General features: G+C 41.6%; 1 protein-coding gene across 50 annotated transcripts in view; it reads right to left on the bottom strand.

Moving 5' to 3' along the window:
- TTN (titin) overlaps window positions 1–22,233 on the bottom strand; it is a 323,095-nt gene that overhangs the window by 249,303 nt on the left and 51,559 nt on the right. For all 50 annotated transcript variants that reach the window (XM_053268886.1, XM_053268842.1, XM_053268718.1 and 47 more), the window contains 5 exons: window positions 20,875–21,106; window positions 12,358–12,642; window positions 12,124–12,249; window positions 7,539–7,727; window positions 1,930–1,986 (listed from right to left, as the gene is read on the bottom strand). In XM_053268886.1, coding sequence (XP_053124861.1) covers window positions 1,930–1,986; window positions 7,539–7,727; window positions 12,124–12,249; window positions 12,358–12,642; window positions 20,875–21,106 — 889 coding nt within the window. The remainder of the gene's footprint in view (window positions 1–1,929; window positions 1,987–7,538; window positions 7,728–12,123; window positions 12,250–12,357; window positions 12,643–20,874; window positions 21,107–22,233) is intronic.

The following is a 22,233-nucleotide window of genomic DNA, read 5'->3' on the forward strand; positions in this document are numbered from 1 at the left end:
GACACACTTTCTTTTTTTCTAGGATAGCCTTCTTTGCCTCACGAAGACGCTGCAACTTTAGTTTAATTTCCTCATCAAGCAAAGCTTCTCCTTCACCTTTGCCCCTAACTGAGTGCTTGTTTTTTACCCAGTCCTTGTCATATACAAACTCTTGCCTTAGGGAGGGGATATTTTCAAAGCTTATGGTCCTTACCATCCCCTTGGTAGGGGATAAAACTGTCAATACTTTCTCAGTCTCCTGCCTCTTATCAAATGGAGAACCAATACATCTCAGATCAACCTTTAGCCTATCATCTCTCCTTTTCTGCACAATACGTTCAATATGTTCACGGGTACGCTCTGATTTCCTCAGAAATTCTAGATACTTGGCATTTTGTTCCTCACCCTGTGCTACCAACAATGATGCTGTGGACTCAGCTGAACCCTCACTGTTTATAGCAAATATCTTGTAGCTCCCTGAATCCCTTTCCTGAACTTCTTTAACCTCTAGACTAGAATTGTGCATGTCCATGCAACTTTCAGTCTTTATTATTCTTCGAAGACTTTGGGAGATTTGCCTGTTGTTATGAAACCATGTTATTTGGGGTAATGGATAGGCACTTAATTTGCACTGGAAAGCAACTGGTTCTCCCACCAAAGCAGACCTATACTTCAGCTTTTGTGTGAAAGAAGGTTTAAGTTTCTCAGACAAGGAATGCATGGCTAGGGTTTTACTTGCACCCTTCTGATTCAACAGAGATCCTTGGTCTAGATGAACTTCAGAATCAGTGAAAACATCTTGTATGCCAACTGGGTTTTCTTTATATTCTGGCTCTTCACTGAAGAATAGTTCTGCAAGAGAATATCATTACATTACAGCTTACTCTGCTCTTTCTATCACATATTTGCAAAAAAAGAAAAGAAATGGAATAGCAATAAATGAAATTAAATAATGAGCATGCTACAGATTCATCACAAATCCATAAAAAAAATTCACTCACCATATTTGTTCGAATAAACGCAATGCCTTGCTCTGTTTTAAAGATTCTGACACGAAAATCGTTCGTTGTCTGTCCTTTCTTCCAACTGCGGAAATGTCTTCATCAACAAACAAAAAATGAATCTCGAAACGACATGTTCCTGTGAGTGCATGTTTTACTGCCCGAAAAGCCTTTTCGTTTTGTTTTGCATTTTTGTTTGCAAAGAAGGGGAGGGGAATCTTACCTGACTTGCAGACAGTAGAATAAACGCCCTTTCTGATCCCTTGATTGTGGGTTAAAATGATCAAACAATTGAGAAGATTTTTTTCAAAGATATGAAAAAATGTAAATGGTAATTTGCTAAAATGAAATGAGAAGGCGTTTATTCGAACTAATACAGCTGCTAATATCACAATGTTATGCAAAAAAAAAAAAAAGTAAAAAAGAAGCAAGCAACTATGCTATCTGCAAGCCAGTATAAGAAATTTACCATGGAGAATTAATCTCATGTTCATGAAATGGGAGGGCATAATGGAAATATATCAATTTCCCATCTTGCATAATATCACTTTTTAAACATATGCCACCCACCGTTTCTTTAACCAATCTATGAATGTTAGAATACTAACATGTTTTGAAACCGTTTTAAGAAATTTATTCTAATTTAAAGTGTTCCATGCACTAGAACAAGATATAAGAAGAAAAGCTTTTGCAACCAGCAGCAACGCATCACTGAAAGAAAAGAGTATGATGGGGAAACTGGAAAAAACAAAAGTTTTAAATGTATTTTAAACCGTATATTCTTTTGTAATGCAGGTTATCCTTAGCATATTAAAACAAAACATGCAGCATATTCAGATATGCTTCAGAATATGTTTTGCTTTCTTTATCATACATATAAGCTTCTCACAGCAGTTACTGTTTCGTTATACTAAATTTTTGCTTCAGCAACATTCATCTGTGGCTATACCTTTGACTTCCATTTCAATCTGCTGCTCTATCTTCTCCTGAAGAACTTTTTCCAGTGCTGTAAAAAGAAAAGAGTGATGATCAAGAGATGGAAAGATTCATACCTTTGAAAGAACAAAGCTTTCATTTATAATGCATTGATAGAAAAAAAAATCACACAAACATACACAGACATGGCATGCCAGGAAACCTGATTTCTTTAAAAAACAAAACCCATGGTAGGATGCTAAAGTATGGTCTAGTTTTCCACAGCATTTAAAAGGTTTTTCTCTCTCTCTTTTTCATAATTCAACATGCCTTTAACATGCCTTTTACACTGTGAGGAAAATATCCAGCAATCCACAGTCACTTCATTTATCACATACTGTGGATCAAGTGAATTTCAATGCAATGCTGCTATGCAGGAGGAAGTTGTATATGGAAGGAACATGCAGTTGCCAACCTGTCACTCTCAGATGTGTGCTGCACTCGGCTTGTCCTGCAGAATTAACTATTCTGCACTTGTAAATACCCCTCTGTTTCTCATTAACTTTCAGTAATTTTAAACTGCACAGAGGACCATCGTGTTTTAAAGAGCATAATGGCGAATCCTCAACTATTAGCTGATTATACAACCAGATGACACAAGGTGTTGGGACACCTTTGATTACACAGAAAAGTGAGACATCATCTCCTCGTTTTACAAAGGTTTCTGGGGGCAAAGTTTCAAGGAAGACTGGTACTGTGGCACCAGTTTCTATGATGTCTTCACATGGCACAATGTCAGGGTAGTAGTCTCTGATCCTTTGTTTCTCGCTTTCTTGTATTTTCCCAGTTGAAGATATTGTCATGCTTGACGTTTCCGTGGAAGACTCTTGTTTATATTCATAGGCTGTTTTAATCTGGGATTCTTTCACTGTTTTAATGCTTTTAGTATCTGATTCAAGGGTAATTTTTGTTATTGTTCTGGCTTGTGCTTCTTTAGCTAGGTAAGAATAAAGTTAGGATAAAAGATTAGATGATTTGCAGCAATAAAAGTCTATACTTAGAAAAAATATTGAAAGCTATTAGTATGGTAAAATGTTCAGCATGTTAGTGCAAAAACAATAGAACGTTAACTATTTTACTATTCTGTTCCACATTTAAGGGCTCTATTCATATCAAGCTAAACGCAGTTCGCAGTTAGATCCATGGGATTTGTGTCATTGCCATCTGCTGGATCTGGAATTGATCCTTGATTACAAACATTTCTTCTTCTTCTTTGTTGCACAGAAGGCAGCTGCAGTTGTAATGCTTCCACCCCACCCGCCCCAGTGATGTATAGAAAAGGCAGGAAAGCCACCAGTTTGTAAAAGCAAGGTAAATGGGAGAAAGATTTTTTAAAAATCATGGTACTGTTTTGGTTTCCAGCTGACGTTTCTGCTCCTCTGAATAATACAGCAGCTAGTTGCATGCCATGTGAACTAAAAGGTATCCTGTCTTCAGAAGAAGGGCAGATCAATGTTCAAAGACAAGGAAGTACCATAGATGCAGATATTTTCCATTGTTTTAAGCTGCTAATTGTATATAAAGGGAATGGAGATTCAACAAAATGAGGCACAGCACAAACTTTGTAGTATTGTCATCTGATGTGGAATAGGATGGAATGAAAAGGAAAGGAAAGACAACTGGCGAGTGAGAATTTCCTTGTATAATAACATGAAATGCCAAATGAAGCAAGATGTGAAAGAAGATGTGAATTCTGATTTTGAAAGAAAAACTGTATAGGCATTGACACAAAAGTGTTCACTTTTGAGCTGTGTATTTATCACATACTTCAGGAAAAGTGTGTATTAATGATAATCAGTATCTTCACAAGGCCCTGTGCAAACAGGAACATCCTAGACTGAGATTTGGACTATTCACATTTTTTGGTACAAATATTTTTTCTCTAAAAAATGACAGATGATATAAAATAATTAATTGTAAAAATGAAAATAATGCTTCCTGTTCTCTCTTATGATCCAATAAGACATTTTCAGATCACTTTAATCTCTCACTAGAGATATAATCGTTTTTGCTTTGATGAGTGCATTACCTCTGTAACTTGCTGGACTGAGACATGAAAGCCACTTTACAAGCAAGTTACATCTATTATCTGTGTACATAAGTCATTTATGAATAGAGCCCTAAATGCAGAGGATAGGGGGTGATGGGACTGAAAATAACGTCTCGAACTTAAAACCAAACACTATTACCATAGGCGGTGATGATGAGAATGAAATGAGATAAGTCACACAATGTTAAAAATCAGATAACCACCTTCTACAGTTAGTATAGCTGTTGTTGTTACTTCTCCATAGTCATTACGGACAGTACAGCTGTATAGTCCTTGATGTACAAGTTGGACATTAAGAATGGTGAGGAAAAGAACACTTCCATTTCGTGAAAGCTTCATTTGTTCAGACTCTTGTATTGTTTCTCCTTCGTGGGTCCACAAAATAACAGAAAAGTTCTCACTTTCCAAAGCACAAATAAACTGAGCAGTATCACCACATCTCACAGTGAGATCATGAAGTTTCAGCAGGATTTTGGGTGGAGTGTCTTCTAGCACCTGAAGGGAGGTTGTAGATATCTTAGTACTTTCTGACATCCGTGTAATGGCTGTGGTACGGAGAGCTTCTTCTTCTTGCCCAACTGCAGTTTCCACAGCTGAAGTACCCGAAATACGTTCAAAGGCCTGCACAACCATTTCCTGTGATGGCTCTTGCACGGATTTAATTTCTGTTACATAAACTTTGGTTTCCTTCTTTGCAAAAGGGGAAGCAATATGCACTTCTGATTTGGCCTGGACAGACTCTCTTACATCTTTCCCAGAACTTTGCCTATCTAAGGCTTGCACTGTGTAATCAAGTAACAAAACAGATGATTAATACCTAATGCACTTCAATGGGCCAAGTTAAAAACAAGATAATATGTCATAGGTACTAAAAATGAAAAAATAATAATGCCATCTTCCTTGGAAAGCCTAACATGCCAAGTGCACTCATTAAAGGTGCCCTCAGTAGGGCAGCATAATACATAAAGAAAATTCAGCCACAGTGATGGATGAAAAATGAAGTGTGCTCATGCTGGTAATATGTGGAAGGTATTTGTCTTTACTGCAGTTGTCCATGGCAATTTGAAGAAATCTGTGACACCCTGTTGGAACCCTTGTTACATCCTGTCAGGATCCCTTGTTTCCCCTTTAAAACCGAGTAGAGCAAACCTCAGAGAATGCTACCAACTGCCATCAACTCACTGGCTTGAAGGGTGCATGTATTTAGTTTACAAAATATTTGTAGTACTTGTAGGATGCAAATTCTACATGATAATGACACTTGAAAGTACAGGAGACAAGAGTGGTTTATTTGGTTACGGCAAGACCTATTCAACATTAGTGAGAGTACTGCTAATGATAAAAAAAAGTGTGAAATGAGGAAAAGGAGGTCATTAGTCACAGTGTGGAAAGTGTGGTTTATGCAACAAACTGAATCCCTAGGAACAAAAATGGGGCTTTACCTTCAGCAGTCACTGTAAGTACAGCTGCACAAGTTGCATCTCCAGCACTATTTCTTGCTTTGCAAGAGTACTGCCCGGCATGTTCTGAGAAAGCATCTACTATGATCAATATAGCTGTGCCTGTAGACTCATCAAAATGGAAAACTATGTCTTTTGTTGGCAACATTAGCTGTTGATTATGAAACCAGAGGATTTCTGGTTTGGGAATGGCAGAAACCCTGGCTTGGAATCTGACTGTTTCCCCGCTGCATACTCTGCAGCTTGAAATAGGTTGGATAAAGATGGGCCTTTGGCCAACAGGTTCCTTCTTAATGGAAAGAGATGAAGAAACATGCCTTTGGGAATCTGAGGAAACTTCTTCAACCTTAAACCCTGAAAAGAAGCATGCCAACTTTTAATTTCTTAATCCTGTACACCAATCAATGTACTCTTGCTCTCCTAAGTCTCCTTTCTTTCTTTCTTTCTTTCTTTCTTTCTTTCTTTCTTTCTTTCTTTCTTTCTTTCTTTCTTTTCTTTCTAATGGCATGTTTAAGTATGACACTGTTCCTTAGTTAATGTTTAAGCTTTGCTGGAAATGGAATAGAGAATAAAACATTTGGAGACAGATGGAAATTAAATGAGTAATGCATTTCAACTCATGCCTCATCTGAATGTTTGTTTGACACAGAATCACATTTGAATTGGCATCATATGAGATCATTCAAACCTTCTGATCTGAAGTGTGCTACAGATAATCACTTAAAAATTGTACAGCTGGTCGTAGACTCTTTTGTTCTATTTTGAGTGATGGCTTGTTAAACAAGTTTTACATTTGTGTACAATTGGACATTCCTTTCTAATTTCAGTGTAAGACCCTCTCTCGTTTCATACGTAAATGCAATTTCATCAATATTAGCAATGCCTAATTATTTGATATGTTTAAATATATTAGACATTTGGCTGGGATCCAAAGAGCTGCTGCAGTCAAGCCCAATGGCTTCAGCATGCCAAGTGAGACTTTTAAACGGGTTTTCTTGGAACAGGAGATCCCTGCCATGCCATATCAGAAACTGTTTTTTAAAACTTTCCTCAGTAATGTCATATATATAGCCGCCACTGAAAGCAGACCAATATCTTCTTATCTTTTCTGCCCTGTATTTATTCCATTTAGGAATAAAAAAGACTTGATGTGATATCAATGGCCAACATGTTGCGCAAGTAAACATCCAGCATTCCAGATGCATTGTGGCCTCTGCTCTACACACATGCAAGGCACCCCAGGGGTATTGCAAAGATGGCCAGTTGTGAAATGACTTAAAACAATGTGCAGGTGTTTGTGTAGCACTACTACTGTTGTTTTCCAAGTGCCCATGTGCTGTTTAAAGTAGTTCCACAACTGGCCGCCTCTGCAACACCCCTGGGGCTGCCTTTCATGTTTGCAGCAGCTATAACAGGTCCAGAATGTCAGCGTTGCCCTTGTGCAACATGTTGGACACTCTGTTTTGAACTTCCCACTTGAAAAAGGAGCAAATCACAAAGCAACCATGCCACATCACAGGTTTGATATAAATAGATATTATGGGGGGCAGAAGAGAAGGAGACCTTGGGCTGCTGCTTTCAACATAAGTCCTCTGTGGGCTGTACTGTACAGCTCTGCTCTCAGTCTCAAAAGTGGTCTGCCATGTAGTATGAGAGGGAGGGGTCACAGTTTGAGAAACATGAGCCCACGCTTGCCTTGGGTGTCCTGGCTTCACAGTTCTTTGGATCCTGGCCTTTGCCTTCTCTAAATAAAAGGATGCTTTGACGAAGTTAAAAATAAATTATGGGAATGTGTATGTTAGAGAGGATTTTTATTTTTATTTTTGGTGCATGCTGAATGCTAACTGGAAACAGAATGGGACAGGTGAAAGATATGGAATGCTGGAACAATGAGAAATTGGTGTGCAGATTTTATACTGTGGAGGCCAAATAGACACTGTGGACATCAGACAATGGGAATGATTATTTGAGTTAAAAGACACTGACATGACAGACAATTAGTGTAGGTTTTAAATATTAATATTAAAAATACATGCTGATTTGCATAGTTTCTGTTTAGACAGCACACTGTACCTTCCAGCTTCAGTGTAGCTGTACTTGACACCTGGCCTATAGAATTACTGGCCACAAAGGTGTAAATGCCTTCATCCTCGGGGTAAGCTTCTGCAATCTCCAGCTGGAAAGTGTCTTCAAACTGAGTCATCCTAAAGAAGCGGGATGGCTTGATCTCTTTGTCTTTGCTATACCAAGATATTTTGAGGTCTGCTCAAGTGAACATCGACAAAAAGAAAAAGAGGAGTATGTGTGTAAGTATTATATCACTCGCAGTAAGCAGATTTATGAAAACTTTGAAACTTGGTTTCAAGGCCAGAGCTATTTTACAGTGTCAATTGGGCACTTGATCTTTGACACAGCGACTACGTGTTGGGTTCTACCCCTCTCCCCAGGGCTGTCCTTAGGGCATGGCAAGCAGGGCAACCACCCTGGGCCCTGCTTTTTTAACCCCCATTAGAATTAACTGGAAGGGGGCCCCTCACTAGCTGGTTTGCCCCGGGCCCTGCACCCCACCAGGGCTCTCTAAGGACAGCCCTGCCTCTCTCCATAACATTGCTGCACTCCTCCACTCCTGCCAGCAGCAGCTAATGATGTGTTGTGAGAGAGGGCATGAGGAAATGACACAGGTAAGCCTGATTAAAGTGTTATAAGGGAGAATTCAATACTAGGCTGCTCTTGTTGGTGGCAACCTCATGTTGAGCATCACATGTAAAGCTGCCCTCTGTGCAAACTAATGAACCCACTAATTCGTTGTCCACCTTCCTTCCATTACACCTATCTGAAAGAAAAGGTTTGTAAAGCAGGATTTCAGTGAGCATGAAAAATGAAATACTTTAGGATTTACAGCATTTTCATGAAGAATGCCTTCACTCTGAAAACTCATAGCTTTTGATATTAGGGGCAGCAGAGGAATATAGGGGCTGGTTCTAATAGGGCACGGAGATCTTGAGCCAAATCTCTGAGGGAACTCCATGCAAATGGGCTTTCCCCCATCTGTTACCATTAGGAAAAGCTTTAGGTGTGCAACACAACGGGAACTTTTGTGTGCACACTGGATCCACTGCATCAGGGCACATATAAAAAGTAAGATAAAGAAGTGAAGACGGAGCATGTGTTCTGGGGGAAGGTTAACATGTTGAAACTACTCTCAGTTTGGAAGGAAATCTCAGTCATTCAACCAAACTTGTTTTCAACTAGTGCAAAACCCCACTTTCAAAGCATGATTAAAAGTGAATTCTGTGTAACATGACTCCCATCAGTGCTATCATAAGCCTTAACCATGGGGTCAAGCAGGTGGGGGAAGGCTGGAGGAATCTGCATACGAGAGAGGAGAAGCTGCTGTTTGGAAGCATGGTCTTCTTCTTCTTCCTTAACCATAGGAAAGGACATAGGAACTTTACATCTGCACCACTCCCTAGCTTTGTAGGAGTGCAACTGGGCTCCTTTCATTTGTGGCATGGGGTCATGCTGGGTTTTAATTTTGATTTAGACAGGGATTGATATTAAAAGCAACTAGAAATATGTGCTTTGAAATTTTGGGCCTTTTTCTTGCTTTGCCTCGCAGTCGAGGTGTTTTGAAATTTGAATTGTGGTATTTGTGGTAATTTGGTAGGGTGAAGTTACATGTATCCACTAAAGAGCAATGGAAGATGAACATGTAAAATACATGTAAAAGAGCAATGGAAGGTGAACATGTAAAATGCAAAAATTATCTTGCCATTCCTGTCATAGAGAACTGAGCTAATATAGTAATAGTTTCATGCCATACCTGAGGGTATGAAAATACATTCACGAACAATACAAGAAGAGTGGGAGTTTCAAAGAACAACTCCGCATGCTCTGTTCTACAAAGATATCTCAGCTTCCACATGCACATCAAAATGGTATATATACCCATATGAGTATATATACAAACATCATAGTGACATGCTTTGCATAGCTGCAATACATATTATGCCAATATTTTCAGTGTAAACTCCTACATGCTCTTTTTTGTTGTTTTGGTGTTTAATGAGATTTCCCCTCCTGGAATTCTGGAAAAAAGAACTTTAGGGGCATGATCCATTTGTATCTTGGGCATACTGGGCAAAGAGGCACCTTTTAACATGGTGATTCTCTTTATTTAGCACGGGGAGAGTAACTGGCTCCATCCACCCCCAGCAAAATACTTCCATTGACTGTTGCTGGTGTCTTTCTTTTGTTTCTTTTTAGAATGTGAGCCCTTTGGGGACAGGGAGCCATCTTATTTGTTTGTTATTTCTCTTTGTAAACCGCCCTGAACCATTTTTGGAAGGGCGGTATAGAAATCGAATTATTATTATTAATTGTTGTTGTTGTATTGGGTCCCCCTCCACCTACACAGAAAGGTGAATGTGTGTGCAGATAACATGATGGGACATTAGGGGATCAGGGAGAATGAAAGGTCTGTGCACACACCTCCCATAACCCCATCTAGCCCCCCAACCCCTTACTGCACATTGCATGTTTCTTATGCTTGGAGCATGAATAACTTGCAAGGCATGCTCAGTTGTCCTGCTGCCTGTGCAGACACCTGTGCATTCATGTAAAGAGGGGCAATGGGGATGCAGGGATCCATTAAGCCCTCTCAATGTCCTCAGCACATGGGATGCACCTGTGTGCAAGCGGTTTGTACAGAAATGGTTAAAGAAGTTATATTTATATATGAAGGGGGGGGGGAGTCACCACTCTTCATTTGAAGCACATTTCTGCCTTTATAGTAACTTTCCATTTAGATATTCATCTGTATCTTTAATCTGTACTTAATCTATATGAAACAATATGGTAGGAGGAAAATAAGATTCCATTTCAGTAATGTCCGTGACTACTGAGGGGACTAAAAGGTCTAATGAGTGCTTTTGTGTAAAATACAAACTTCTATAATAATGCAGAAGGTTTTAAGATTGTGACATGGAGGTTTCTTTTTCTGTTTAAAATAAAACTTAGAAAAGGGTCTCCATTGTTATAGCCTCAGTTACCCAAATGTCTAGATTGCTCAGTTTCACTGACTGACCTCCTGCCTAACAAAGTGTGTGTGTGTGTGTGTGTGTGTGTGCTTCTAGCCCCTGCAGACAAACAACACTGGTTGCTTGCCTTGCTCCCTGGAGCCTCTAGCTTGGAAGAGAGCTTAGAGTTTGGAGTAGTTCTTTGCTCTGAAACTGCTCTGTAAGATCAGAAACAGGTCGTTGACCCTGAGCAACTTGTCTCTGCTCTTACGGAGCAGCTCCAGAGTGTGTGAAACACTCTGAACCAAGCCCTTCTCCACAACAACATGCAAACTAGAGGGGTATGCTATAATCCCATGGGAAATAGCGTGGGGGCTACCACTGTGTGCTCTCAGGGGCTCAGAGCATGTGCGTTTTGTTAGTCAGAATCAGCCATGGTGAGAATGCATATAGCTCTACATCCATATAACTATATGCAAACGGTTCTGTTTATCAGAAGTGCTGCTTATACAAGACTGTGGATCCAGAGTTGTATGTACTCTTATGAGACCACATAGCTTTGGTGCGAGTGGGCTTCTCCATTCATTTCAGTGGAAGTAGTAGATACTTCCATTGCAGTCACTTTGTTCATGTAGAGCTGTCTCCTCCGTTTTGGTGAAGCTCATTTCCAAAGAGCTCTGTGTGTATATTGAGGCTTTCACACTTGCAATTGCTATAATGGGGTGAAAGTGATTTCACTATTTCTTTCTTGCATTTAAAAAAAAGAATTACAACTCCATCTGTGCACTAGAAAAGGTCCCCCACTTGGATATGTAAGGCAGCTCTGTAGATAGATATGTTGATTAATGATCTCCTGGGGATGCTGATTATTAGAAATTCGGCTTTGGAGCTGGTTGGAATAGTTGACTTTCAGATCCCCCTGAGCTCTACAATTCCATGAAATCTGGTGGACAAGGCTAACAAAATGTCTAAAGTGTGGACAGATTCTCACTTTACTTTTGGTATTCAATATGCATACCCAAGTTAGGGTTAGAACTGAAATGTCTCAAAGTTAAATTCTGAAGAGAACATTTGGGAGGGCACACGTGTATATTATACTTGAGCATGGGTACACAAATACAAAAAGTGAAGTGAGAACTGACCATTCAGTGACAACAAAGTAAAGGCTAATTGAATATAACTATTTAAAGGCAAAGTTGTGTCAGTATGTGACACCAGAGGCTTTGTCCATTTTTCATGCTCATTTAACACAGTGCTCACACCCTTATTCTACTCAGTTCTTCAAAGTTCTGACATGTCACTGCACCGACACAGTTTCAAATGTTGAAAGCCAATTGGTGCTCAGGAAAATAGGGCAAAATTCCATTTTGAAATAAAGGAAAGAACAGCTGAGCCTGTGGCGGTCTTTATAATGCTCATCAGCATTATAGAAAGTCCCTGATGATGAGACTTATTTGCTAGGAATGGCTAACACTATTTTCAAATGGCTAGGAATGGCTAACACTATGTCAAATGGCTAACACTTTATACATGTGAATCCACATAATTATGGGAAAGCCTAGCTAACTATACTTTCAGTTTTCCGATGTGACCCATTGAACAAGGAGCACAAATGCTTTATATGATTTTGTTAAACGAACCTGTCCCTGTAACTCTGCACTGAAAGCAAGCAGACTGTCCCTCAGAAGTAATAGCATCACGGAGTGGCGTAATAATGGTAGGTGGGTAAATTGGCACTTCTACATCAGGAGAAACAACTTCTGGGACTAAAGAGAAAGACCAAAAAGGGATTATTAGCCTCCATGGAAGAGCACACATCACAAAATATTGACAATGCCATAACAAAAATGCATTAGAGGGCCAGGAGAGCTTGCCTTCCACTGAAAGCGATGCTGAAGAGGTGGCAACTCCGTAATCATTCTTTGCTTCAATCGTGTAAGCGGCAGCGTCTTCAGGGAATGTCTCGATCAGCAACAGAGTGTATTCTTGGGCATCATGAAGAAACTTGACTTTAAAGCCTGGAGAAAGAGGCTGCTCATCTTTGTACCATGAGATCTTGGGCTGAGGTCTGCCTGATACCACAGCACAGAAGCGAGCCGGTTTCCCAGACTCTACCGTAGCTGCCTGAAGTTCCTTGACAATCTGGGGTGGTTCTGGAGCTGCACATTTAAAAATAAAATCATCTAAATATCTTCCAGGGAGATACATTCTCTTTCTCTTTTTCTATACTAAACACATTTCCCCCATTGTTCCCAGTTTCTTAAGTATCTATGGTAGGGATGTTCGAATTGATTTGGGTACAAAATGATTTGTACCTGAATCTAGCTGATTCTGGTGATTAGTACACGGAACAAATCACCCCTGTGCTCAATTGCCCAGATTTGGGTACAAAACAAATCACCCCAGATTCGGACCCGAAAAATTCGGAGATTCGGACCTCCATTTTGTGGCCAAAGTGGGTTGGGTGGTAGTGATTTTTAATTTTTTTTTAATGTGGCGCATCTTTAAGCTTTTGCCCATAGGGAATAATGGGAATTTTAGCATCCTCATAACTCCATGTGGTGGGCACGTGAGTGGTTCAGAGTGACTGAGATATTTCCTACCAGAGAATCTACTCTCAGAACACCTCAGACATTGAAAACAACAAAACCCAGTGCCCCATGGGCTTGTGGGTTTGTTGGCACCCTATGTACATGACACCACAACCCTATCTGGACCACCCTGGTGCCCCCCATGTGGAGTTACGGGGCTGCTGAAATCCCCATTATTACCTATGGGGGGAAAGCTTAAAGATGCCCAAACTGCAGGAAAAAAATTAAAAATCACTCCTTTCACCAATTTATTTGAAATTTAGGTAGTAGCCAGCACCCATTGGGGCACTACCACCTGACTCAATCTTCTGCTCCCAAAACCCCCTTTCTGCCCTGAATCTACCACAAAGACATGCCAAGTTAAAAAAAAAAGTTAAAAATAACCCCTTTGCCCAATTTCTTTGAAATCTGGATGGTAGCTTCCTTGCACCCATTGGGCACTACCACCCACCACAACCCACTCTGGGCCACCCTGGTGCCCTCAAAGTGGAACTATAATGCTGCTGAAATCCCCATTATTCCCTTTGGGGAAAAGTTTAAAGACACACAAACTTAATTTTTAAAAAAATCACCCCTTTGCACAATTTCATTGAAATTTGGGTGGTAGCATCCACCCATTGGGCACTACCACCCACCCCACTCTTTCCCCCCGGAACCCCCTTTTTTTGCCTCAAATCGATTTGGATTCAGATTTAGAAAATTCGGGCACAAATCAAATTGGGGGGTGATTCGATATGGGTACAAATTGAATTTTAAAAAATCAATTCATGCACATCCCTAATCTATGGCTAGTGTGGAGGGATGGTGGTACAGGACTTGGGTCTGGACATGAGAGAACCAGTTTCAGAGCTCTGTTCAGTAATGAAACTTAATGAGTGGTCTTGGGTGGGGTACAAAAAGTTGACATGTACATATAGTAATCATATGCACAGTAGGAGCAGGGTTGGTTCTGCGCCTGCGCAATAACCCCCACAGAAGAACTCCAAGTTCCATGAGGCACTCTTCGGCTTAGCTGAATCATCCATGTGGCGAGACAGTTATTTTCAGTGGGAGAGCACCTTTTTCCTTAGCTCCTGATCTGCTGCTGTGATGAGCGAAGAATGTAGATTTACAGAGTCAGGTGAGTCTTTATTACTGTGGAAGTATCCTAGCAGCGGGGTAGACCAGGCAGGTGTTGTGAGTGAACATGGATCACCAGAAAGATCACCTGTTACAGGTAAGCAACCTGTTTATCTTTGAGGTGATCCTTGTTCCCTTGCAACTTGGGTGATTAGTGAGCTCACCTAGATGGTGGTGGGTGCTAGGATACATTTAGAGCAACTTCTTGAGTACCACCTGACCAAAGTTGGCCTCTGCTGCTGAGAGGATGTCCACAGCATTATGTTTGGCGAAAGGCAAGTCTGTAGACCATGAGGCTGCTTTACAGATTTTTGTCATGCTAATGCTGGACATATGAGCCACCAACATGGCCATGGCTCTAGTAGAATGTGCCTTGATCCTTGAGGGGGTTTAACTCCTTGCTGGTTGTAGCACATGAAGATGAGTTCTATGAGCCAGTGGGACAGTCTTTGTCTGGAAATAGGTCATCCCCTGTTCTCTCCTTTATAGGAGTCAACCAGTTTGTATAAAGGATTTTATCCTATCCAGAAGAGACCTCCTGACATCTAGCAAATGCATAGATTTCTCCAGAGGAGTGGAAGGGTTTAAGAAGCAGGTAGGTAGTATAATGTTTTTATATAGGTGGAAGTTGGAAACTACTTTTGTTCAGAAGGAAGGTTCTGTCCTCAGAATGACTTTGTCTAGATGGAATTTGGTGTAAGGAGAGTCAGCAAAAAGAGCCAGCTTTCTGGTTCTTCTTGCCAATGTTATGGTAATGAGGAAGGCAACTTTTAATGATAAAGATTTGAGGGAAGCAGGGAAGATAGGTTCAAATGGTGCTTTGATAAGAGAAGATAACACCAGTGAGAGACTCCATGGTTCAATAAGCTCTCTGACAGGTGGGAAGAGGTTATTTATACAGTTGAGGAATCTCTTAAGAGTCAGGATGGGAGGACACTGTGTCCATCCCAGCCTGGGTGTTTTGCAGAGAGTGCTGCTAAGTCAACTTTGAGAGAAGGGTTTGAAAGTCCAAATCATTTTAGATGAGTCAGGTGTATGAGGATCTGATGGACTGATGCACTGAAAGGGTCAATGCATCATAGCATGTAGGATAAAACATTTCCATATGTACATGTAATTCTGCCATGTTGATTCTTTTCTTTCATTCAGGAAGATAGTATTCAACAGTTGAACTTCCAGGCTTTCAGGTTTAACACCTGATGGTTGGGATGGAATACACTGCCTATTCCTTGAAGATTTTGGTGGAGTGGGAAGCATTGATAATGACCCTGAGACAGGCACAGAAGGATGGGGAACCACCGCTGTTGGGGTAACCATGGGGTGAGTAGGATGCACTGGGTCTTTTCTTGCAGGATTTTGCTCATGATCTTGGAGAGCAGGGGAAAAGGAGGGAAGAGATAGTACAAGTGTAGAAGTCCAGGGCATCTGGAAGGCATCTCCCATGGAGTTCTATCCTATGCCTACCCTGGAGCAGTATAGTTTGCATTTTTGTTGTTGTACTGCATTGCAAAGAGGTCCATCAATGGGGTTCCCCAGATTCAAAAGATGTTCTGGAGAAGTTCTGGGTTTATTTCCCACTCACGCTGTTTGGAAAGGTAGAATTCTCTGCTTAGTGCATCCACCAGCATATTGCCTGTGCCCTTGATGTGTAGGGCAACTGGATGGATGTGGTGGTTTATGCTCCATTCCCACAGTTGGAGTGCTAGGTAGAGGGACTGGGAGACTGTCCCCCGATGACAGCTGATGTAAGCAATGGTTGTTGTGTTGTCCAGCAGAACCTTGGCTACTTGGTACTTTAGAAGGGGTAGGAAGGATTTTAGGGCATAGAATGCTGCTAGTAATTCCAGGATGTTTGTGTGAAGCAACTCTTGCAGTAGTGTCCAATTGCCTTGGGCATGGAATCTTCTGCAGTGGGCTCCCCAACCTTCCAGGGAGGCAGCTGATGTCACTATGAGAGGCCAAGTTGGAAGCTTGAAAGGCATTACCTTCTGAGAGGGGGTCTATCCTGGTGCATCAGGATAAGGATTTTTGTACAGTTGATGGAAGTGTTAGCCACATGTTTTCATAGTTGGAGTTAAGTTTGAACACTGACAGAAACCGATTCTGGAGTCTGCGCATTCAGAGTTTTGCATGGGGCATGGTAACTGTGTGTGAGGCCGTGAGGCCTAGCAGTCTTTGCACTGCCTGAGCCTTTTGCCTTGGATTGAAGAAGAAAGAGGAGAGCAGATCTATGAGAAACTGTCTCCTGTCTTCTGGAAGGTACAATCTCTTTGCTTGCGGGTCCAGATCTGCTCCGATAAATTGACAGTAACCAGTCATCCAAGTAAGGTTAGATGCCCCGTGTCCTCAGTTGTGCTATGATGGCACTGACACATTTCGTGATGACACAGGGCGCTGTCGAGAGTCCAAATGGCAGGACTACATATTGGTAACTTCATTGGCCAAGTGTAAATCTTAAGTACTTCCTGTGTTCTGGCCATATCCCTATGTGGAAATAGGCATCCTTCAGGTCTAGTGTCACAAATCATTTCTCCCTCATTATTAGGGGAAGATCATCCTGAATTCTCGGGCTTAAACTTATTTGTTTAGGTTGCATAGGTCCATAATGAAATAGAGGCCTCCATCCAATTTGGGATCCTGGAAATATCTTGAATAAAAGCCTGTCTCCCGGTCTTTCAAGAGAACAGGTTCTATCACCCCCTTTTGTAGTATGGATGGCACTTCTTCTGCTATGATAGGAGTTGAGTGGTGTACTTTGTCGCCGTAAACTTGATGATGTAACCTGTCATTATTATGGACAACACCCATGCATCTGATGTGATGAGACGCCAAGCATGGGGAAAAGGTGGGAGTCACAGGATCATAGGAAGCTGCCATATACTGAGTCAGACCATAGGTCCATCTAGCTCAGTATTGTCTACACAGACTGGCAGTGGCTTCTCCAAGGTTGCAGGCAGGAATCTCTCTCAGCCCTATCTTGGAGATGCTGGGGAAGGAACTTGGAACCTAGATGCACTTCCCAGAGTGGCTCCATCCAACAGTGCTCACACATCAAGTCTCCCATTCATATGCAACCACGGCAGGCCCTGCTTAGCTAAGGGGACAAGTCATGCTTGCTGCCACAAGACCAGCTCTCCTCTCATATGCATAGCGAAGTACCATATCCCCTCATATGGGAAATGGGAGTTGTGTTCAAGACACTTCCTGGTCCAAAGTGTCAAAGAGTCTGTTTGGACTGGTCTTGAGACTTGGTCCTTTGTTGTTGTTGTCATCTATAGTTGTACCGATTTTCAGGTCTGTGTCTAACATACTTCTTATAGTCTTCCCATTCTGACTGCTTGAATTGGTATTTCTGCCTGCCAAAAGAGCTATACTTTGGGGAATAGGGTGGTTGTGGGTTTGAAGTGAAAGGCCTCGCTGTATAGTGGGACTTCATCTTCTTCATTGTCTCATCCATTTGAGTACAGAACAGACTTTCCCCTTCAAATGGCATATTCTTGATGTTATCTTTCATGTCATGTCTCCAGAGAGAAACAGCACCTGCGATGGATTGTGACTCAGTCTCTGCAAAGTGCTTCACTGTGCTTAAATGTTGCCTGGTGATATCAGTAGATTTTGCCAGAGCTGATTTAAATTTTTCACAGGACATCTCTGGGATGTCCTTTAAGTCCTCTTTTAGAGTATCTCAGATGGAGTAGTGGTACATCGCTATGCAGACCATGTAGTTGGAAATTTTAATGGACAGGCATGACATAAAGTAAAACCTGAGCCAAATAGCATCTAATTTCCTTCCTTCCTTGCCCACTGGGACAGAGTGAATTCTTCCTGATTTACTGCTGCCAGCACAATCAACCACGAGCAAATTTGGTGGAGGGTGCTTGAAGAGGAAGGGGCAGGACTCCTCTTGTATCCTGTACAAAGTTGTTGTAACCTCTTCAAAGTTGTTGTAGAGGCTGATGATGCATCCCAGCACACCTTCGCAGAACTGGTGAGGACAGGCAGCATTGACAGAGATGCTGGTTGGGTGGCTGAGGAACTGGCCATAACATTGTACATGGGGTCCTTATCCTCAGGCGCTGGTGACTTCAATTCCAAGCTAAAGTCTTTGCCATGTCTGCCACTTGAATTTGTTATGACTTGGTCTCCTCTGTAGGTGAGCTAGATGGAGGATGTGCCACAGTCTCATCAGGGGAAGGATTCAAAGGGTTCTCCATTTGAATGAGTCCCCCTCAGAAGAGGAGCTTTGAATCATATTTCCCCACAGAGTGCTCTTTTTCTCTTTCAGGAGATTTCATCGGAGCCAGAGAATGGTGGATTATTTTCAGATATGGTTCAGTTGAGTGAATAGGAACTGGAGACAATACAGGGGCACTAGGAGCTTTTGGACTCTTGAAAGGAGATGCTGTTACAGGTTTAGGGGTAAAGTCATGCTCTTTTGCTGAGGCTTTCCCCCAACTACCTTTGAGTTTCATAGATTTCCATAACTTGTATTTGTCAAAGTTGTATGGTAACGCAGGAGAAGGCAAGTAGTATGGGTCCCTATAATGCCTAAAACCTCTAATACAGGCTAGGTCCTGGGCCCCGGGAGAACTCCAGTAGTCCATTGGTTGTGTCATGGACACTAAATGTGGAGTGGAGTGATGAAACCTCTATCTCTAGGGATAAAAGGGACAGCAACATGGGGTCACCTTAGCAGGGGATGCTGATGGAGTCTGGAATTGGTACGGATTCTGAATTCTCATCCCCATCCAATCCATGTAAGGGGAAACATTTAAAGGTAAAACCCAATGGGATACTAGCAGTGGAGTCCATTAGAGATTCCAGGTTTCTAGATGTTGACTTGTCCTGTGGTATCGGGGAAGCTTCTCTAGAAGAGAGGTGCCTTTCTTTTCTAGAGATGGAATGCACAGATTGAGCCGGAGAAGAATCCATAGAAAAGTCAATCACAATAGATGATGTGGCTTGTGGCACACTCTTTATAGGGGTGTCCAGTTTACTGGTTGATGGTGCAGTTGAAATCGTTATCATAGTCACAACAAATTTAGGACCAACAGTCAATGACATCGGGCGGGTAGATGTCAACATTGATATCAGGGGTCCATCATTTCATCAAGAGAGACGTGGGTGTAATCAATGTCAATATTGGTGTAGAGGCTGTTATCAGTGTTGATATCAACATTGACAGTGTGCCCAATGTCAAGGGTTGGGTTCTAGAATGTTCTCCCTGCATGATTGAAGACGAGGGAATATGAGGGGATAACCTCAGTGTCAATGTCATTGACTGCTTCGATGTGGTTGATGTTGATGGTTTGGAGGTCAACGTCAATATGTGGCAATGTCAACATCCGGGACTCAATGAGCCTTGTGAGCCCGACCACTCATGCTGGTGTTTCTTATGACAGCTGGGCTTCCATGCCCACTTTCTCAGGTTTTTTAAAAAAGTCAGTTCTCCATGTTCTTTATTAGAAGGAGCTCAAGGTGTAAAGCAGTGTTCTTTCTAATTATTTTCATCTGTATGTAGAACGAGTTGTTCTGGGTGGCAGTATCAAAGCAGTGTGTGTGCACATGCATTCAGAGTGGAGCCTTCCTAATTCAACCTGAGTGGGAGCTAAAATTAACTGAGTGGACATAAAAAATGATGTGAGCGCACACACATGTGCACATCTTAGAGGGAACACTGGTTCAGAGGCTCTGAAATCCCTCAAAGCTGTCATTGATCCTGAAGCGTGGCTATCGGCCGACATCAATGTTGTCGACGTCGATGGAAGTGGTGGTTTTGGCATTGGAGTTGGTGGTCTAAGAGTGCTGCTCTAAGACAAAGTTCTCTGCTCTTGAAAATGCTAAACAAATTTTGCACGCTGTCACATGATGTCCTTCTAGACAAATTAATCATTTGTCATGCCTGTCAGAGGATGGCAAAGTGCACCCACTAGAGGCACACTTTTAAACAGTTTTTTAAAATGTCCATTAGACCAACAGAGAGGGGTGAGGCAAAGGGGGAACGGAAAGACAGATCGTAGTTGAAACCAGGAAATCACCAAGAAGAACAAAATGGAAACAAAGTACAGAGAATAAGCCATAAAACTGTCCATAGTCAAGCCAAATGATCAAGAAAAGTTCATTATCGCAGGAACTGGGATGAGACGGAGCAGTGGTCAAGAAGGAACTGAGGAGAAAGGCACTCTCCCACTGAAAGTAACTGTCACGCCGTGCATACAATTTGGCGGAGCTAAAGAGCACCTCATGGAGCTTGGAATTCTTCTGTGAGGGTGAGTGGGCAGGTGCAGAAGCCACCACCCCACTCAAGTTGTGAGGGAACACAGATCACTTCAAAAATCCTTCAAAGGTATGCTTTCCCACTAGCACACTAAAAATGTGACACTGTACCACATGTTTTTTCTAAACATATAGATCTGTCCTAACTGGCAGCCCAGGATATCTCACAGATTTGTTCTGAGGATAAATGGGATAAAAGCTATAAAGCATGTTTTAATACCAAAGCAAATGGATATTATTTATATCTAAGATCACATTTTAGTAGTCTAGGGAATACTCGTGTGGTCTTGCAATATTTTTCTTGAGGGAAAATAAACAAGTAGATGTGGGAAGATGAATGTAGAATACAGTTTCCCAAATGACTACTCAATAAGTAGCCTGCACAGTCAGAATCTCTAGACATACCATTCACATGGAGAGTAATGGAACTCCTGTTTCTTCCTGCCAAAAAGGTGTATTCTCCAGCATCTGTGTATTGGGTTTCAGTGATGGTCATCCGATGGACTCTTCTTTCTACCACATAGTGGTATCTTTCCTCAATATGGAAGTTGATCTCAATTCCATCCTTATACCAGTGAGCATCAATGTCATCTTCATTCACCTCGAATTCCACCACAGCTCGCTGTCTCTCAATTACCTATCAATTACCAGACACAGAGCAACAATTATATCCTGCTCCTAGTTTTAAAATGGTTGTCCCCATGCCCTCTGCCCCTGAAGCCTTAGGTCAGCTATTTTCAGATTCTCAGGTGAGTGGAAATGGAACTGGTCTGTTCTGGTTACCACACAGGATATAAATGAATCGAACTGTTGTGTGCAGTGTGCAACAACTCAAACAATGCTGGTGCTATAAAGCACTGTGGAGATGCAGCTATGCACTTCTCATTTTCCAGTTTCCATTTAGGTATATGCTGCTCTCTGTGTATATTTATTTATTTTAAAAACATTTATATCCTGCCCCTCCAGTACACTACAATCCAGCTATTTCTTATACAGGAAATATGAAACCCAGGTGCCCATACAGAACTTCCCCACATTCACAGGTTACTTTGTTCATTTAAGTGGAGGAATCAAATCTACACAGACATTCCTTTGCATGCATGAATGTGCTCCGTTCATCAAAATGGATGGGGCAGCACATTGTGGAGCACATGAAGTTGTCTCTCAGGGTAACTAGTTCATCAGGACAACTGGAAGATCAGCTACCTGTGTACTACATGCTTCTTTAAGAACTCTAGACCAAACAGGGAGTAACATACCATCATACTATTAACTCTAGGGGGATTGGGGGGTTTCAAAGTATCATTTTGTCAGAGTCTGAGTATTTTTCAGAAGAGCTGTAAAGTTTTCTTGTGTATTCTGGCATTATGTGATTTGCATTAAGCCAGAAGGGGGGGAAATAGTTTGAAATACTGGCTGACATCTTGATTAATATTGTGTTCAAGTAGGTGTGCAGCAGCTACATTCTCACTTCTGCAACATGGCTGCTTGTGTATAGGGAGGATGATTTTTATAGATCTCCCTTCCTCCTAGAAACGCTCTGGGCAACCCGCAAATATGTCCCTGAGGGCTTGCAATTCTCAGGGACATATTCGTGGGTTGCACAGAGCACTTCTGGGGAAATTAGAGATTGGCAAATATCCCCTCATGTGCATGTCTGTGCTGCACAAGTGGGAATGCAGCCATTACACATGCACTTATTTTGGTTGCACACATGCACCATCAATTACAATGTCAGCAACAGTATTTTGTATTATATAAATG

The sequence above is a fragment of the Hemicordylus capensis genome, chromosome 1, assembly GCF_027244095.1.
Source record: "Hemicordylus capensis ecotype Gifberg chromosome 1, rHemCap1.1.pri, whole genome shotgun sequence".
Classification (NCBI taxonomy): Eukaryota; Metazoa; Chordata; class Lepidosauria; order Squamata; family Cordylidae; genus Hemicordylus; species Hemicordylus capensis.